The sequence below is a fragment of the Berghia stephanieae genome, chromosome 2, assembly GCF_034508935.2.
Source record: "Berghia stephanieae isolate SIO BIC M18660-M18661 chromosome 2, UCSD_Bste_1.3, whole genome shotgun sequence".
NCBI lineage: Eukaryota > Metazoa > Mollusca > Gastropoda > Nudibranchia > Aeolidiidae > Berghia > Berghia stephanieae.
In genome coordinates, this window is record NC_088361.1 from 99,733,456 (window position 1) to 99,752,422 (window position 18,967).

The following is an 18,967-nucleotide window of genomic DNA, read 5'->3' on the forward strand; positions in this document are numbered from 1 at the left end:
ATATGTACTGGAATTTGTAGCCAATGAACAGCAACGCCAAAGTGTGGAGGAAAGGGTGCGTCACACCAAAGAAAGGTGTCTGTCCATGTTAGAGGTTGCTTGTGAGCAAGTCAAACTAAGACTTCCATCGACAAAGGACATGTTCAAAGGACTCAGTCAGCTTAGTCCAGCAAAAGTCCTTAACCAAGTGGACAAACCTGCATTCAGCAGCCTACCGTTCCTTCATTTGGTTAAATCAGATTTGGTAGAGGATCAATACAGACGTCTCACTTTTATTGACTGGTCAGATGTGGAAGCTTTCAAAACCACAGGACTGCCAAGTGACACCCATAAATTTTGGTTTGGAGTTATGAAAACACCTGGATTTGAAGAGCTAGGTCAATATGTGATGAATTGCCTCATTGTTCCGAGCAGCAATGCAGTCATCGAGCGTGTCTTCTCATTGGTAACGGCCACAAAAACAAAGCCCCGCAACCAAATGGGAGTACTTTGTCTTGATGCAATAATCAGGATCAAATCTCATCTTCAGCAACGATCCAAATGCTGTAAAGATTTTGTGGCCACAAGCAAGATGATTGCACTCCATAACACAAAGGTGTTGTACACCAAATCAGATGAGAAGGATGAGGAACAGCAGGAAGAGTGCATTCCGCAATTCCTGTAGATTGGATAACGAATATTTAAGTTAAATGTAAATACTTTATTTTCTTTTCCACTTTGAATGTATTTAAACGTAAATAGCACTTTATTTCAGAATTATTCGTTCGTTCATATAAGTTGTGATTAATTGGAATGACATGCGGTGGAAATATACAAAATTAGTATCAGGAGCTACGGAAACCCACAATGTCGTCGAAAAGTACAGGATCACTCAGGTCTGTGATAAGGAAAATGTGTCCCTAGTTGAAACAATGGAAGAAATCACTTTAAAATTTCGTTTGAGTTTTAGGTAGGGCAAAACTGTACAGTTTGTGGACCAAGGCCACCCACCCAACAACCATCCTTCACCAAGAGCAGTTATGGCACCCCTTTGGATATGTACAATCTGAGTCTGGCAACATGCATACGACCCCCTTTGCACGTAAGTTCACTCCTCTTTATTGTTCACACATGTTTGTATGATTATCTGTATTCGGATATACATTCTGTAACGTTTAGTGAACATTTTCCGTATATTGGTCCCAAACCATCTCATTTGACCCTTTTCTTGTCAAAATCTGGTCTCACGACAAAAAATCACCTGGCAATCTTGCTCAACTCTCAAGTAACTAATAAACAACATGGCGGACGCATGGTTCCAGAAACTTCAATCTGCACAAAAGACTTGTCTTCTACAGGATGGTATGGCATTGTGTCACATTGCTAGTTTAATAGTTCCGCATTATCTTATATTTTGATAATCTTGCCAACATAATCTGTTCTGTTGCAGCGCTTTTTGAAAATAGAATCACGTTTGATGACTCTTCTATTTCAAGTTCAAGACTCAAGAGACTAGAACTAGAGAGCTGCGCCGGGGTTACCAATACTTAGCTTCTTTAGTCTTTACAATCATTCGTTTGGACAGAAAAAAACCCAAAAAAACTTAACGCTTACCGTCAAAAGAAGTTTAAATTTGAAGATGCATTTGTTTTCTATCAAAAAACATTCTGTACTCGACACACCCACGAATTAAGTGCCTGAGCGAGCCTTTACTCACGGTATAGGTCAGGTTGACCTCAGGGTCAAGCGGTCAATCCTGCAGGTAAAGCTGCATACAATGCATTAAGATATGAAGTGAATAGAAAAGTGCCAGAAGACAATAGAGAATAAAAATTTTTCGCGGCGGTGGTGGGGTTTGAACCTGCGACCTTATTGGTACGACAACTCCGCCTGGCAGGTGAGAGCGTGGCTCTACCGTGTGAGCTATCCACGAACACAAAAATATTCGTTTCAAACCCAAAGTCATTACTAGATCCCTCTCTCACCCACTTCTTGAGACCGCCGATTCGTTCGTACACCACCATCGCGAATAATTTTGACCAGCAGTTAAGCTTAATAGCCAATATTCTCAACACAAACATATAACATAGAAACGATTGAGACATTGAGTATGCTCCGGTGTATGGGGTGAATTTTTAATTCAGAAAAGTGAGTGGAGCAGGCACTTATGTTGGTAACAACAAGATATGAAGTGAATAGAAAAGTGCCAGAAGACAATAGAGAATAAAAATTTTTCACGGCGGTGGTGGGGTTTGAACCTGCGACCTTATTGGTACGACAACTCCGCCTGGCAGGTGAGAGCGTGGCTCTACCGTGTGAGCTATCCACGAACACAAAAATATTCGTTTCAAACCCAAAGTCATTACTAGATCCCTCTCTCACCCACTTCTTGAGACCGCCGATTCGTTCGTACACCACCATCGCGAATAATTTTGACCAGCAGTTAAGCTTAATAGCCAATATTCTCAACACAAACATATAACATAGAAACGATTGAGACATTGAGTATGCTCCGGTGTATGGGGTGAATTTTTAATTCAGAAAAGTGAGTGGAGCAGGCACTTATGTTGGTAACAACAAGATATGAAGTGAATAGAAAAGTGCCAGAAGACAATAGAGAATAAAAATTTTTCGCGGCGGTGGTGGGGTTTGAACCTGCGACCTTATTGGTACGACAACTCCGCCTGGCAGGTGAGAGCGTGGCTCTACCGTGTGAGCTATCCACGAACACAAAAATATTCGTTTCAAACCCAAAGTCATTACTAGATCCCTCTCTCACCCACTTCTTGAGACCGCCGATTCGTTCGTACACCACCATCGCGAATAATTTTGACCAGCAGTTAAGCTTAATAGCCAATATTCTCAACACAAACATATAACATAGAAACGATTGAGACATTGAGTATGCTCCGGTGTATGGGGTGAATTTTTAATTCAGAAAAAACAAAAAAAATTTTTATTCTCTATTGTCTTCTGGCACTTTTCTATTCACTTCATATCTTGTTGTTACCAACATAAGTGCCTGCTCCACTCACTTTTCTGAATTAAAAATTCACCCCATACACCGGAGCATACTCAATGTCTCAATCGTTTCTATGTTATATGTTTGTGTTGAGAATATTGGCTATTAAGCTTAACTGCTGGTCAAAATTATTCGCGATGGTGGTGTACGAACGAATCGGCGGTCTCAAGAAGTGGGTGAGAGAGGGATCTAGTAATGACTTTGGGTTTGAAACGAATATTTTTGTGTTCGTGGATAGCTCACACGGTAGAGCCACGCTCTCACCTGCCAGGCGGAGTTGTCGTACCAATAAGGTCGCAGGTTCAAACCCCATCACCGCCGCGAAAAATTTTTATTCTCTATTGTCTTCTGGCACTTTTCTATTCACTTCATATCTTGTTGTTACCAACATAAGTGCCTGCTCCACTCACTTTTCTGAATTAAAAATTCATACAATGCATTACGTTCCAAAAACATATAAATTGAGTAACGGCATTTCCTGTTTTCAGTCTACTGCTACTCCTCTTTTAAATTCACAACATATTTTTCAAAGCTTGGATATAACTGCATTTTTCTTGTTTGATATTTGTGTCTGGGTTTCATTATTCTGCTGTGATTAGTTCTTTAGTTATTTAAACCTGAAAAACTCAATGAATAAAATCAATTACAGGAGCTATTTATTTGTTTTTAAAATTAATATAAAACTTTTGACACAACAAATTTTTTTTAAAGTTGTATCGGCGCATCTAACATTCTCTGGGCTTTCTAATGATTAAAACCGTTTAATGGACTTGGCTTTTAATCTTTTATAATTTTTTTTTTTTCTTGCAATGTACATACAGGTAAAATGATCACACTTAAGAGACCCACATGAAGTCTTTAAATGAACTTTGTAGAGTATGTGGCTATACAGCACTAACTCAAAAAGAAAAAAAACGTAATCGCAAAAGATTACTGTGTAATGATTTCAAATATGAAATACTTTTGTTATTTGATATTGATATTGGAAAAGACTTAGAAACAATCATTCAAAAGTGATATGTTACAAATGTGTAAAAAGAATCAAAAAAATGAAAGTATATAAAGGAGAACAGTTTTTGTTTTTGTTTTGTTTTTAAGGGTTTTACGGCGCTTGCAACACATTAAGGTCATATCAGCGCCAGTAAAAAAGGAAAAAAGGGATAGTAAAAAGTTCTAGAATTACAATTAAAGCAAAAAAGAAAAGGTGAGACAAAGGGGAATTGGTTCAAATAGGGAACAGATGTAGATTCTAGGAGCACACGATCAGAGTACTTAGTTTGAGATTACCTAAAAGTCTCATCCAGACACAAGCACAGGTCCCAACTAAGAGGAATACACTCAAATGTTTACCAATTATATAATATAATATGTAAACTAAACATAATACAATGCATAACAGAGAGATGATTTACAAGGAAAAAAATATCATCTCCCAAAACTATAACTATACATTCGACCGTTTCCCTCCCAGTCAAGGAACTCCGGCCAGGGTCAGGACAAAACTAAGTAATCTCATTCCAAGACAATGATAGGAAACAATTGGAAAACGGGTATGGGGGGATAGAAGACACAGCATGTACCTCCCTGCCCACTATGGGAGGTCAGGATCCCCACCCAGAGAACAGTTTTTAATAAACTCCCGGACTATAGTGAAAAACAGTCAGCATTTGTGGACAGATTTTGTCCCCAGTGACATTATAATGTGCAATGTGTGTAAAACATTTACAAACATACGAGTCGGCTGCATTAAAGATAGGCAGTCAAGTGACATTCAAACCTTAGACACAACGCAAGAGACACATTCATCACACTCCACAGAAATCACAGTAGACAATGTTATAATGACAACCAGTCTTCTTCAAGTTTCCCCTGACTTACAGTCTCATGTACCAGAAAAGAAGATAAGATTAGAAAAGAACGACAGAAAATATCAAGTAAATTATCAAGAAACAATACAGGACAGTTTACAACGTATTAGACAGGTAGAGACGCCTAAACAATTTGAAATTATAATGTGACTTTTGACTGAAAGAAAAGTCACATAATAGAGCAGGAGCTTGGATTCCCTCCCTCTCCTGAGAATCATGTTTTTCCCCCATTTTAGTCTCTCTCTCTCTCTCTCTCTCTCTCTCTCTCTCTCTCTCTCTCTCTCTCTGTCTATCTATCTATCTATTTTATTTATCTCTATCTCTTTCTCTCTCTCTCTCTCTCTCTCTCTCTCTCTCTCTCTCTCTCTCTCTCTCTCTGTCTATCTATCTATCTATTTTATTTATCTCTATCTCTTTCTCTCTCTCTCTCTCTCTCTCTCTCTCTCTCTCTCTCTCTGTCTATCTATCTATCTATCTATTTTATTTATCTCTATCTCTCTCTCTCTCTCTCTCTCTCTCTCTCTCTCTCTCTCTCTCTCTCCCACCCCCACCTCCCTCTCCTACGTCTTGAAACACATACGCTCACGCCGACAGACAGTATTGCAATAAATACACATACACACATAAAGTCAGATAGATAATACACACAATTTACGTTTTGTACAAATAAATGTTTAAAACCATCCCGGAATTTGGAATTATCTATGTTTTCTGTTATTCAATCTGTGAGAAAAGATTGTCTTCATTGTGTACTTCGGTGACTTATACGAAACAATTACGGCATCCCAAATATAAACGGCTATTACTATGAAATGATTGACAAGTCCATTTAGAGACGACGTAAGTAAATTCTCTTAATGTTTGTCTTTAAGTTGAACCAAGTTTTATTGCATTAGATTGTGTCATGTTTTTGCAATTTGGGGGTAATGTTAAAAATAAGTTAATTATTTCTCACAATATTAGTAATTTATAATTAACAATAACTTCCTTTCAACTAACACTATGAAAATCAAATTTATATCATAATACCAATTATTTTCTAAATATTTTCTTTCTGTAAATTTCTTTGCGTTCATGATCGTATTAAACTTTGGATAGCAGGTTTACAAAGTAAACAAACACGCGTAATGACTGTGAGTAAGAATCATTCAACATTCAACAGGTAATTGTTACCGTGACCCCGAGGTCACGCCCCCACGAAGGCGAAGGGGGCTGACTGGGTGGTAAGGCATGCGGTCAGGTTGAGTTCACTGAACAACTAAAGGCACGGCTTTTCGTTTCTGTGTCGACAATCCTTGATGAATTTCAAAAGTTGTGTTTGAAATTATATCGTAATTTTTTTCATGATTCATTCCTCGCGAAATCGTGGAGGCTTACGTCTGTTGACAAGGTGCCGTCGCAAAAAAACAAAGGTTTAAAAAAAAGTTTATTGAGAAAAAGATACGGAAAAAAGTGTCCCTAGATAGGTATGCAATTTGGTGCATAAGTGCAGAAAAAATTGGTGCGCAAAATTAGTTCGTAGCGGATGAGAGACTCTCTGTGTGTGTGTGTGTGTGTGTGTGTGTGTGTGTGTGTGTGAGTGTGTGTGTGTGTGTGTCTCTTTCTTTTTTTTTTTTTTTTTTTTTTGGAAGTGCCTACGTACACGGTGACGGTGACGGGGCATCTAGCCTCTCACGATCTACGTACACGTTAAACTGGTTTACCTTTGCAACATGAGCAATAGATGGTCCTCGCTGTCGTGACCGCTCGTATATGTGTGTGTTTGTGTGTGTGTGTGTTGTTTTAAAATAATCAAAACAAGTGTAGGAACGTATTTATTGTTGTGTTCAATGTGTTCCAGTTTGTTGTTGTTTGGCTATTAAGTTGTCGTTGTGAATTGTTCTCATGCTGTGTAACCTTGGGTGTCATGGTGAGTTCCATTTATTGTTGTGTGTTGTTTCTTCCCATGAGTTTGTGACGTCACAAGGGGTATAAAAACGGGGTTGTCTTCATTTTCCAAGCTCTTTTTACTACGAAATGGATAATGGATATTTGATTGAAATTGTCAAGTGTTGACTCTGTTTCTTTTACCGGACGAACATTCCAGGACTAATCGCGTAACTACCCACTCATGTGGAGCGATACATGCCTTGTGCATATTACAGTAGAACATGAAAGTAACGTACTCGGAAATAGCGAGTAAAATCTAAATCCCCGTTTTTTTTTCTTATTTGAGTCAATAAAATTAGCATGCAAGTAGCGAGTATGAAAAAGAGGACAACTCGGAAATAACGAGCATTTCCTGCCCCAGCCTAGGACTTCGAACGAAGTAAAGCAAAACACCAGACAAGGGCGATTTAAATATTTTTAGCCTAGCTTCTTTTTTTTTTCTTATTTTTCGTTACGAGTAATATTACATAGTTGCCTAGTCGAGAGTACATAGTAGACGAAACAAATTTGGGTGGGGGTTGGGTGTGTGTGTTTGTGCGCGAGGTAAGCACTGGCAGCCAACAATGCCAACATGCCTCACTTCGCAGCATCGGTCAGCGAGTCGCATTCGTTAACGAACGACACGATCAGCGAGAGAGGGGAGCGTGGAACCATCATTTCAGTGGGTCAGTGATTGAGTGATGCGCTTGCTTACCTCATCAAACATGCCTAGTGCATACAAACACTCGCACACACACATACACGAAATCTTGATGGAAATGGAAGGGGTGGATCAACTTCAACCTGTGGCCATCATTACGTAGTTGACGAAGGCCGTGTTCAACCCCGTCCTCACACCCACTTTATCCACACACAGCAGCGACATCTATAAAGATAAGAAGTCCTAGACACACAGTCATTTGCACGCACGCGCGGCACACGCGCACAAACAAACACACACACACACACACTGTCTTTCCATATTTTGGTGCGGCCGAGTGACCTTTCCTGGCAACTCGGGAATAGCGAGAACTCGGAAATAGCGAGTAATCAGGAGTGAACCCGTCGAACTCGCTATTTCCGAGTTCTACTGTATTTATTTATTTTATGAATGATACGTAAAAATATATTCACGACACAATTTTAACCATTAATGGCGAGATTCCATCTTACACTCCCCAAACTCCAGTCTTAATGTTATCATTAAAAGACAAGCTTTGCGATTTATAATTGAAGCTGAGTCGAAAGATACTCTTACTGTGCTCTATTTGTGGAAACGATTTATTCTCCATAAGCAATCTGGAGGAAAAAAATCAGTGTCACCGTAAAAGGTTTAAATTTCACGAAGTACGCACCGTGAAGCACCTCTGTAACTTTAACACTCCTTTGATCTACGTCATCAGGCAACCCGTTGTTTCTTTCATCTTTTCCCATTCCCCCTTAGCATCCCCTTATTCCCCCCCCCCCCCTCCCAGCCCATCTCTCTTTCTCTCTCTCTCTCTCTCTCTCTCTCTCTCTCTCTCTCTCTCTCTCTCTCTCTCTCTCTCTCTCTCTTGTCATAGTGTTATCCCTTCCCCTTCCCATCCTCATTGTAAAATGAAAACGTTTTGCTGTTTGCAAATACATGTATGATTGATATTTTTTCTCTCACTAGGCTAGGATTAAAAACCAAGACATCGGGTAATGGGTGTCTAATGCCAAAGTATAGATTCTCTCTTTGGCCAATTTAGTCACGCATGTGGCAGCCCAACTATTTATGTTCTGCCTATAACACACAATAAGTGGGATTGTGGGGGTGGGAACGAAAGAAATCAAGGTCATAAGTTACTGTGCACAAGAGCTGTATCGGGAATTGGTTTCTGAGGGTCTTGCAAATACCAAGTCTTTTATGGAAATTATTTTTCGAACTCCAAGACACCTGGTTTGTTTTGCTATCGGCACAAACGAACTAGAGATGTCTTGATATGTGACCTAGTTGTCTCATTTTGTGACCTGGATGTATCGTTTTGTGACCTAGATGGGGGGGGGGGGGGGGGGGGGGGGAGAGCAAAGCCATTAGCCATGCAACCTTTTAGCGGCGAAATTCGATCTTTGACCTAACACCAAATCTTCTTTCATTAAAAGACAAGTAACGGCAAAACGATTATAGACAATTGAAGTCCGAGTTGCGATAGTCTGACTGCTCTCTTGGTGGGAACGCTGTATTCTCCGTTAACAATAATAAAGATAAAAGCAAACTATTATCTGAAAGCAAAAATTAGCTTCGCTGTTAAGGGGTTAAGAACACCTGCGAGCATCCTTGACATGCTCTACGTCACCAAGGTCACCAAGCGACACATCTCCCTTTCGTCCGAGTTGCGATAGTCTGACTGCTCTCTTGGTGGAAACGCTGTATTCTCCGTTAACAATAATAAAGATAAAAGGAAACTATTATCTGAAAGCAAAAAATTAGTTTCGCTCTCACGGTGGTGGTGGTGGCGGCGGAAAAAAGGGCCTTTTCCTTTCATTCAATCAACTTAACTACTGTTGTGGACCCTAGTCCTCTATAAAAGTACAAGAAATAATACTCACTTTTTTCTGCTCCAACGAAAATATCTTCCCCCCACCGGTCTAATTATTTGTAGCAGACGACAAATTTCTCAAAATGGTCACGTGACACTGTAAAAACAACACAGAAAGTCCATGAAAGCTTATTTCCTTTAAACCGTGTAAACAACAAAATTTCGTTTTCATTCGACTCAACAGGTCTGATTGGCCGGTATTTTTTAACGAACTAAAGTTCTGAAAAAGCAAAATGTTTCTTAGAAAGTTGAAAGATGCTAGTTTTTGAAACAGATGTAGGTTTAAAAAAATAAAATTTCTCTTTTACGTGAATGCGTGCTCAAGGCGAATTGGACATTCAGCGGAGGTTGGTAAGCCAAAGGCAAGGCTCTCTAGATATCTAGTGACAGTGACTAGGCACTTTGTTGACTTTGATTGACAACTCCAGTTCAGTGGCCGCCGATAGGCTCACTGTAATGTGGAACTAGTTTTTTGGAACAATGGAATAATGTAATATCGCATAACAGGCATCATCTCTTGTTCTACATGTTACGTGTTGCGGTTGGTCAGGGATCCTTTGTAAATGTAACAGTAACGTGCGTTGTGCATGTTTTTGTTTAGTCTATATATTGCGCTATATATAAGTGAGAGAGAGAGAGAGAGAGAGAGAGAGAGAGAGAGAGAGAGAGAGAGAGAGAGAGAGAGAGAGAGAGAGAGAGAGAGAGAGAACTCAATAAAAATAAAGCAAAAACCTGGACATTATTCTTAAATTCTTATTGCATGTTACTGTACTTGTTTGTCAATCAATGGCATGCTTGCTGCTTTCTGCCCCCTTCACGACAACCATGTCCGGCACCATATAAATATAAGAACCTCTTTTGCCTAATTCTTTACTTACTCACTCAATCCTCGCTGGCATTTGAAGTGATGTGAAGGATCTCCACATGGTCCTGTAAGCTGCTATTCTTAGGACCATCATGAGGGACAAATCTCTCTGCTTTAGGTCCCTCTCCAAGGTACGTCTCAGTTCTTCTTACCTTGGGGTATCCATCGCAAAGCCTTCCTTGTCATTGTTTTGGCAAGTCTGTGACAAATCTGTCTGAACCATTGCCATCTTCTCCTTTTAATGAGACTCTCTAGAGAAGGCACCTCTGGTCTAGCTCTCCTCAGGTCTTCAATTTAGATTGCATTTGGCCAGAAATTTGTCGTAAACGAATTTCTCAATCTGGTTCATGATAGGTAAAATATAGGAAATAATAAATATAAAGTCTCCACTGAAGTGGTAGTCCGGGTATGTTCATCCGGTAATAAAAACATAATAAAAACAAAGTCAACACTTGATTAATGTCAATCAACAATCCATTATCAATATCGAAGTAAGAAGAGCTTGGAAAATGAAGGCAACCCCGTTTTTATACCCATAGGTTACCCAACATGAAAACAATTCACAACAACAACTCATAGCCAAACAACAACATACTGGAACACAACTAAACACAACAATAAATATGTTCCCACAAGGTCTTTAAAATTTGTTGTGAACATTTGTTTTGGAATACCTCAAGCTTCTGAATGATACTTTCTGCGGTCTTCCAACACTCTGCTGATCCTTAGAGCAAAACACTCTAGACATTACTCTTAAAAACCTTGATTTTTGGTGCTGGATTACAATCTCGATGCTATCTAAATTTGTTAAAGAGAAGCAATCCAAACTGGGGTTAGACAAGGATGACTACTGTCTCCTTTTTTGTTTCTTCTTGCCATCAACTTTATTATGGGAAGAAGCCTGGAAAATAATAGAAATGGAATACAATGAGAACTCATGAACCAGCTAAATGATTTAGACTTTGCTGATGATCTAGCATTATTATCACACAATGCCACCCACATGCAAGATAAAACATATAATCATATAGACTTAACATTGAATCAAAGAAAATCAGCCTCCAAATCTATACTGGAAAGACAAAAATCATGAGACTGAACACAGAAAACAAAACCCCTATATTCCTTGGCAATTCAGAACTAGATGAAATCAAAGAATTCACATATCTCGGCAGTGTTGTGGACCAAACCAGTGGCACAGATACAGATTTCAAGAAGCCAGAGTAGCCTTCAAATTCCTCAACAACATTTGGAAAGCATCAAAAATTAAAATGGAAACAAATTCAAAATATTAAATTCAAATGTCAAGTCTGTCCTCCCGTATGGCTATGAAACGTGGAAAACCACTGAACAATCCTCCACCGCCTCCAAACATTTGTCAATAGATATCTTCACAAAATCCTGAAGATAAAATGGATTGACAAAATTAAAAACGAAAAAGTGTGGAGAAGAGCAGGACAAGAAGCTGTTGAAATGCAATTATACAAAAGAAAATAGTCCATACCCACTGTGTGATGAGGACTGAAGAATAAGAATAAATGCCTGGTTTGTCTCACTAAAATTCTGGTTTTGATCTGTTCATTGCAGTCACCATCTGTTGTCAGTTTGCTGACCAGCTAAGTGAATTCTTGAATATCTTCCAGAGGATTCCATCAATCAGCTTTTGATCTTTGTTTGAAGTATCAACTCTTATGTCTTCTTTTTGTTTACTTTTAGTCCAAGTGAACTTGTTGCGTGTGCAAACTTTCAGTCTTCTGATATATATCCTGAGACTGTGAGCGATGTCATATGCGTAATCCAAAACCTATAGTGTTGCTGTGAGGCCCCATTGTATTCCTCGTTTATGTCCTTTGACAGTGCTTTGCATCAGCCAATCAAAGGCCGAAGAAAATGGATGAGAGGATATAACCTTGTCTGACTTTATTGTTCACAGTGAATGGTTTTAGCTCTTTAATATGGGGGTAAAAGTTTTGTATGTTATTTTAATTCTGTAATTCAGGGGTCACTACCTTATAACATAATGATCATTATAATGCACTCTCCTAAAAATTAAGCAGTGTTTATATGAACTAGTGAATTAGAGGGGTTTATCATTTTAGAGAGAGAGAGAGAGAGAGAAAGAGAGAGAGAGAGAGAGAGAGAGAGAGAGAGAGAGAGAGCAAGAGAGAGGGAGAGAGAGAGAGAGAGAGACAGAGAGACAGAGATAGAGAGAGAGAGATTGGAATTCTATATAATTGACTATTTTCTTTCCAGGAAAACGAAAGATTCATTTCACCTTTCAAGATGGAACTGAGTTGGCAGAGGACTACGATGCAAAGACTGATGATTTAATATGTACGTGATATTTGGGATAAAATTAGATTCTTTGTTGTGTTACCCTCAAACACAATTTTTAAACGTAAATTTCTATGGATTTGCTGTGTTTTCTTATGATTATGATTTTGATGCAGTTTCAACCCAAAACTCGATCTAGATTTGGTCTGAGAGATAGCACTGGCAGTTAGAGACTTCAATATTATTTCGTTAGGAAAAGCATTTGGTAAACATTTTCCTTGTCCTTTTTGAGATGGATGTTTATTTTTGAGGTTCTCTGAATAAAAGCAACATTGCCTTAGGAGGCATGCCCACAGTACCAAAATTCCGGATTTGTTCCAGAAATTAAAAAAAATAATGGTTGCCTGGAAAAAACAAAAGTTTACTTTTTATCCCAGACAAAAATTGATACTTTCTTTTTACTACTTTTGGAATTAAAAAGTTAATACAATCGTGAATAGCTTGATCTATGACTGTGTTGAGACTGTGATATCATCATCATTACTACTATAACTACCACATCATTATCATCCCTGCCACAACTATTACAACCAGTACCATCACCACATCACCATTCCTACCACAACCATTACTTCATCATCCCTACTACCACTACTATTACAACCAACCCACTACTTCATCATCCCTACCACCATTACTACAATCACCACCAGCACATCTCATAACTACCACCGCTGCTACAACCACCACCACCACACCATCATTGCTACCACCACTACTACAATCACCACCATCACATTATCATCCCTACCAACACGACTACAAGCACCACATCATCATGACCTTTACCAACAAACATGTAATTTACAAAGATTCTATTTTGAGTATTTCTTAATATGAAAAAAGGTTGGGGTGATGGTGGTGGTGGCTTTTAGCATTGCATGATCGTTTGGTATCATCCTAGTAGATAAGATGATTTATGTTAAAACTTCCTGAATCAGATTTGAAATTCCTGTGAGACACATTTTTGGTTGGCAACTATGTAAATTTTAACTAAATTAATTTATAGGCGAGAATAAGTGATGATTTTTGCACAGTAATTGGTATGTGTTGTTCTTTATCTCCTTGGTTGGAAAAAAAAATGTGCTCTTTTTTTTAGTGACCCGTCATTCTTACTTGTGACATTGTTATTGTGAGGAGTTATCCAACAAGATTCTTTTAATTAAACCAGGGAGAGAGGATACCCCTTTTGTTGTACACAGAGTGGTAACTACTAAGTATTACTTCTACTACCATTATAACCATATTATGCTCTTGCTATTAGACGTTTCTCGTCTTCTAAGACTTTACTATTGCCCGACGTAATGTTCCTGAAATTTGAGGTTATATCCATAAAATGTCCCTAAAATTTAAAATTAAGGATAGGCATGCCTGCCTTAGTCCAAAAATTATTACTAGTGCCAAACATTGAACATATATATTATCCTATGTGTTTCTGATGTTAATCGAAAGAAAATTGTAAAGCACCAAGAGCATGAATTTTAACATAGGTACATGCTCTATAAATGCAATCTGTTTGCACCAGGCCCAATGTGCTTTTATACCTCCAACTTACCTTAAGGAATCAAATTTCCTTTTGATTCAGTATAAAATATCTTGCACACAACCCCCTACCCCCCCCCCCCCCCCCCCCCCCGGACATATGCCACTGGCAGTGCTCTATTGTCTGCTTAGGATCTTTCAAAAGGTTTTGGCATTTTTGTATTACCACCCTTATAATACCCACTGCTGTCTATCACTGCCTATTACTGTTACTCATTCATGGCTAAATCGAGTGGGATAATTAGTATCTAAGAAATAATGTGAGGGAAGTATTTGCCATCAATGTTATCTATTCAGCTACTCTGAATATTATTTGGCTTTTGACAAAGAATTGAGACATAGCCATTAATGACATACTATGTATCAAATGGAAGATTTTGTTTAAAATGTGAAATAATCCAAATTGTGCTCCACAGTAAGGAAGTGGAGAAGGAAAGGCACAATTGGAGGTGTTGGGAAATGGGAAATAGAAGTTGGAGAACAACAAACGCCTATTAATCTGGATGTAGAGGGAATGATTGAATCCAATGCAAATGTAAGTGTTGTATTTTCTATGATTGAATCCAATGCAAATGTAAGTGTTATGTTTTCTATGATTGAATCCAATGCAAAAGAATGTGGTGTGTTTTTATGATTGAATCCAATGCAAATGTAAGTGTTCTGTTTTCTATGATTGAATCCAACCAATGCCAATGTAAGTGTTTTGTTTTCTGTTGTTTATTTTATTTTATTTTATTTGCTACATAAATAGATAGAACAACAGATACTAGATTTGGTATTAAATAAACACAATTTAAAAGCACAATAAATGATGGTCATGGAACTCGGAATAGTTGCACTCATCAGCTAAGTTTTAGAAATTTTCTTAGTGAGTTTCCCTTTTTTATGCCTAATGATTAGCTTTTAAAAAAAACTAATAAAAGAAAACTATGATAGTGTCTTACAGGCGTTATGTTTCCTTTTACATGTTCAGTGTTGCTGTTGTTTTTGGGACCCTTTGTACAGTGTTTTGAGCACATTTGGTGGACAGCATAATGATAAAAGCTATTGTTGATTATGATTTATTTTCACCCATTAGCCACAATTTGTACGCAAGGATACCAAGACACATTTCCAATGGAGAATAAGAAACTTGCCCTATCCAATTGAGAATTACAAAGTGGCAGCAAAACCTGAAGACAGACAAATAGTTATCTCCACTGTAAACAAGAAGTACGTATTTGACTAAGATAAATAGTTAGCCTAGATTTGGCATATATTATTATTATTATTATTATTATTGAATCATTGGTATTGAGTGTTACACCTGGCACGATGATGCATTATGTACGTAATAGAATAATCATTATATATTTAAAAGACCAGCTATTTATTGCTTTGCCACAAGCTTAATATTACATTTTTTCCATGTGTTTAATGATCTTAAAGAGGACTTTAGAATGTTCAAATATTCACACAAGATTGTTCCCTTATTCATCGTAATGTCAAACAGTGCATTAGTATAGCTAAAGGAAATGTTGTTCAGTGGCATCTTTAATTCAGATGTATTTGTGTGTGTATTCTGTTATCTATTATACCATCGGTGCTTGTGATGTAATGACATTACTTATTCCTTATGTTGGTGGCGTTTGTTTTTATTCCTCTTTATCCAATAAGAGCCTCTCTCTTTGGTTCTCTCTGCAGTTTCACTAAGGGTTCGAATTGCTTTTGTTATTCATCTACCAGTGATATTTAGTTGGTGTTAGAGTTCCCATGTTCCCATGAATCTTGAGCTTCAAGTTCAACTGAAAAATCTTAGACTTTATCGACATTCTGTGTGCCGAGTCTGCATAATTGTGGACAATGTACATACAACACATATGACAAGACGTTCAGCCTGTTAGGCAATTTACAGTATTATTTTTAAAGACAGGGTTGTTTTACACCAAGGGGACCTCCTAATTTAACATCTGTCTCGGATAGGTTAAGGAAAAAATCGCTTGAAATGCTTTTCCTAAGACCTATAAACTGGGACCTTGATATGATACGACCATACTCATAGTAGTATGTGATGTGGCGGGCAATTGACCCAAGAAACACAACAATCAGATAGCGAGTAAACAAGGCAAGTCAACCGGGAAAATTGAGGGTAGCCCTGAAAAGGACTGGAATACAAATGAGACAGGATGCATGGCCTACCACGTCTTTGTGAAGAAGGCCTTGATGATGAGTCTCAAGATGGACTTTGACTTTGTAAATAGTAATGTTAATCTCACCACTGCATCCTTTCTGCATTGCGTAGTGTGAGAGCGACTGCAACTGTCCTGGAAAACAGGATAGGTGACAGGAAGGTGATCCATGCCAAGATCATCAGCTTTCACATCTGGCTCAGGCTCAATGTGCTTATATGTGATTTTATTGTGAGTATGAGTGATAATAACATCGCCTTAACCGACATCAACTTATATGGAGTATTGTTTTTTACTAGTGTTTTATAGGAAGAAGGGGGGAAAAAGATAGACTTGGGTGAAAATCGACTTAAGTAACATCAACTCATCCAAAGTCAACTGTACAACCACTTAGTATATAGGAAGATGATGTTGAAAGCAAGTTGTTTAATAATTCGTTTTTTAAATACTTGCTCCTCCTTTGAAGCAGTTTGGTAGATTTATACGCAATCTAAGTTGATTTTTATATATGTTATAGGTCCATTGTTATTTGTTGCAGAGCACATCTTCGTTATTCATTATACTTTAGACCATTTGATTTTTAAAAGATTTTCAAGGTTTAAAAAAAAAAAATTATCATCAGGTACTACAAGAAATTTAACATCGCTGATCTAGACAGATGTGATTTGCCAATACAAGAAAGCCCTATAGAATTTGCCCATGCCAATAACACTCTCATTATTTCAGTAAGTCGGCATTGTTCAAATATGTTTTGTTTTTTTTGGTTTAAATATTCAATAACCAAAATAATTAGTGGAGTTGATATCATCTTTCAGTATTCAGTTGTATTTTTGTGATTAATCAGAAAAAACAATATTTTTATTTTTAAATATGAATATGAAAAGATAATAAATTCATATGAGATGTAGCGCTACAGATGGGTGAGGTGTGAGTGGGATTTTTTAAGTCAAAGAGATTTGACTGTTTTAACACTTAAAAGGAAAGCTCCTGTTTTGGGTCAAGTGGTTGGTTGGAGATTATTGCTTTTACTTTTAGATTGTCGAGAGTTTATCAACCTTGAAAGAAAATAACATTTCAAATTATTTTCAGTTACTCGAATATTTTTAGGTTTTAACCTGTTGCATTCTTGTTATTTCCTTCAATATCACCATATCAAAACACTTCCTTAATGTTGAATGGAACTGAGAACCACTCAATATTTCATTCAACTCCCTTAAACCCTTTCTCACAAATCCTATATTTCATATTTCAGTATAAAAAGCCTGCAGCAATTTCGGAGTTTGAAAGGAAATTTCAGCAAGAGCGGAAGAAAATGAAAGCTACCAAAGATGGCGACGTTGACTGTACCCCAAGCTGATATCTATTGTGATTTATTTTATCTCATCAAATTGCACTATTCATTTCATATCCCATGTTTAACTTTCCTTTTGAAAAACAGTGTGTAAATAATTTATTACAAATTGTATAAATAGCAATTTAAGTGTGAAGTGAATGCGGTGAATGTTTGAGGTCATAAAAATTTATCATGCAAGCATTACGTTATCATATTTTATGATATTTTTTTTTCAAATCAGTGTAAATAATTATTACCAACAGATTATGTTCCCAATTGCGAGATGCCACTTGTTCAGAGATTTGTATAGTAAATAAATCGATGATGCTTTATTCACATTGTATGTCAAATCTCAGTTTGTATGTTTTCAGAGTAATTTTGTTGGAAAATAAAATTTTACAGAACTGAAATTCAAGGACTATATTATCTATTTTCAGTTCAATCATAATTTTTTATTTAAGCATAGTGACTAAAAATGAGAAGAAATTCAGGCATATTGCCGGTCTATAGTTGCTTTTCTTATTTTTACTATTGCCTACACGTCTTGCTGTCATGAAGTGAAAAGATTACACTTTGAACAGGCTTGGCATAATCTTCGTCATCGGTACTAATCAGAAGCCCAGGGCAATGGAGAAAACAACTCTGGGGAAAAAAAAAGTGTTTGATTTTAAAAGACAAGGACAAGAAACTCAGGTTGTTGCTTGTAGCTCCCAGGTTTGACACCAGTTGTGGTCCTTGCAAAATTGAATTCTCGGAAAATACTCTTTGCCCACATTTTCTCACCATACACAGGTGTAAAATGAGTATGGGGTCAGTAACGGAGTTGTTATGTCGAGGAAATTGTAAGTGCGCCTTACTGGCATCATGTCTCGTCCTAAATTAAGCATGGCTGTTGTGAAGTGCTATAAGCACATTAAATGGATATTGTACTATATTACAGCACACTTTTAATGGTGTAATCTTAGGCAGATATATTCAGCGTGTTCATGGTCAAAGATTGTCTAAATTGACATTGAATAATAATGGTTATGGCTTTTGAAGGCTGATCATGATGAGGAGTAATTGGGGGAGGGAACTTGTTGCCCATAGAACTATTTCATTTTCAGTAAAGGATGGTTACAGAGTGAACTCGTATAAAGTTGTTTCATCATGTAAATTCTGCACTTAATTAAAACAGCTTAGTTTCAATAAAAGTATAGTGGGACTTGTTCACACAGAACAAAAAGCAGAACCAAGTCTTATATCCCGTTTTTGGATTGCAAAAAAAAAACAAAACAAATTCCAACCTCACAGGTTTAACCTGTTGAGATCACCTAAAAGTCTCATCCAGACATGAGCACAGGATCCCACTAAGAGGAATACACTCAAATGCTTACATTATAAATTT

General features: G+C 37.5%; 1 protein-coding gene across 1 annotated transcript; it reads left to right on the forward strand.

Annotated features, from left to right (window-relative positions):
• The first annotated feature begins 1,234 nt into the window (after nucleotides 1–1,234).
• Nucleotides 1,235–17,990, forward strand: LOC144966028 (protein DPCD-like). Its single transcript, XM_078902018.1, has 6 exons — nucleotides 1,235–1,341; nucleotides 12,457–12,537; nucleotides 14,496–14,614; nucleotides 15,158–15,291; nucleotides 16,870–16,972; nucleotides 17,500–17,990. The coding sequence occupies exons 1-6, from the start codon at nucleotides 1,281–1,283 to the stop codon at nucleotides 17,602–17,604; spliced, it is 603 nt and encodes a 200-aa protein (XP_078758144.1). The 5' UTR covers nucleotides 1,235–1,280; the 3' UTR covers nucleotides 17,605–17,990.
• Nucleotides 17,991–18,967: the final 977 nt, after the last annotated feature.

What these genes read in the sequence shown, in the direction of transcription:
- LOC144966028 (XM_078902018.1), top strand. Translation starts at nt 1,281, where the DNA reads ATGGCGGACGCATGGTTCCAGAAACTTCAATCTGCACAAAAGACTTGT. An exon ending in GACTTGTCTTCTACAGGATG is followed by an intron (nt 1,342 to 12,456) that starts GTATGGCATTGT and finishes TTTTCTTTCCAG; the next exon opens with GAAAACGAAAGATTCATTTC. An exon ending in ATCTCCACTGTAAACAAGAA is followed by an intron (nt 15,292 to 16,869) that starts GTACGTATTTGA and finishes AATTATCATCAG; the next exon opens with GTACTACAAGAAATTTAACA.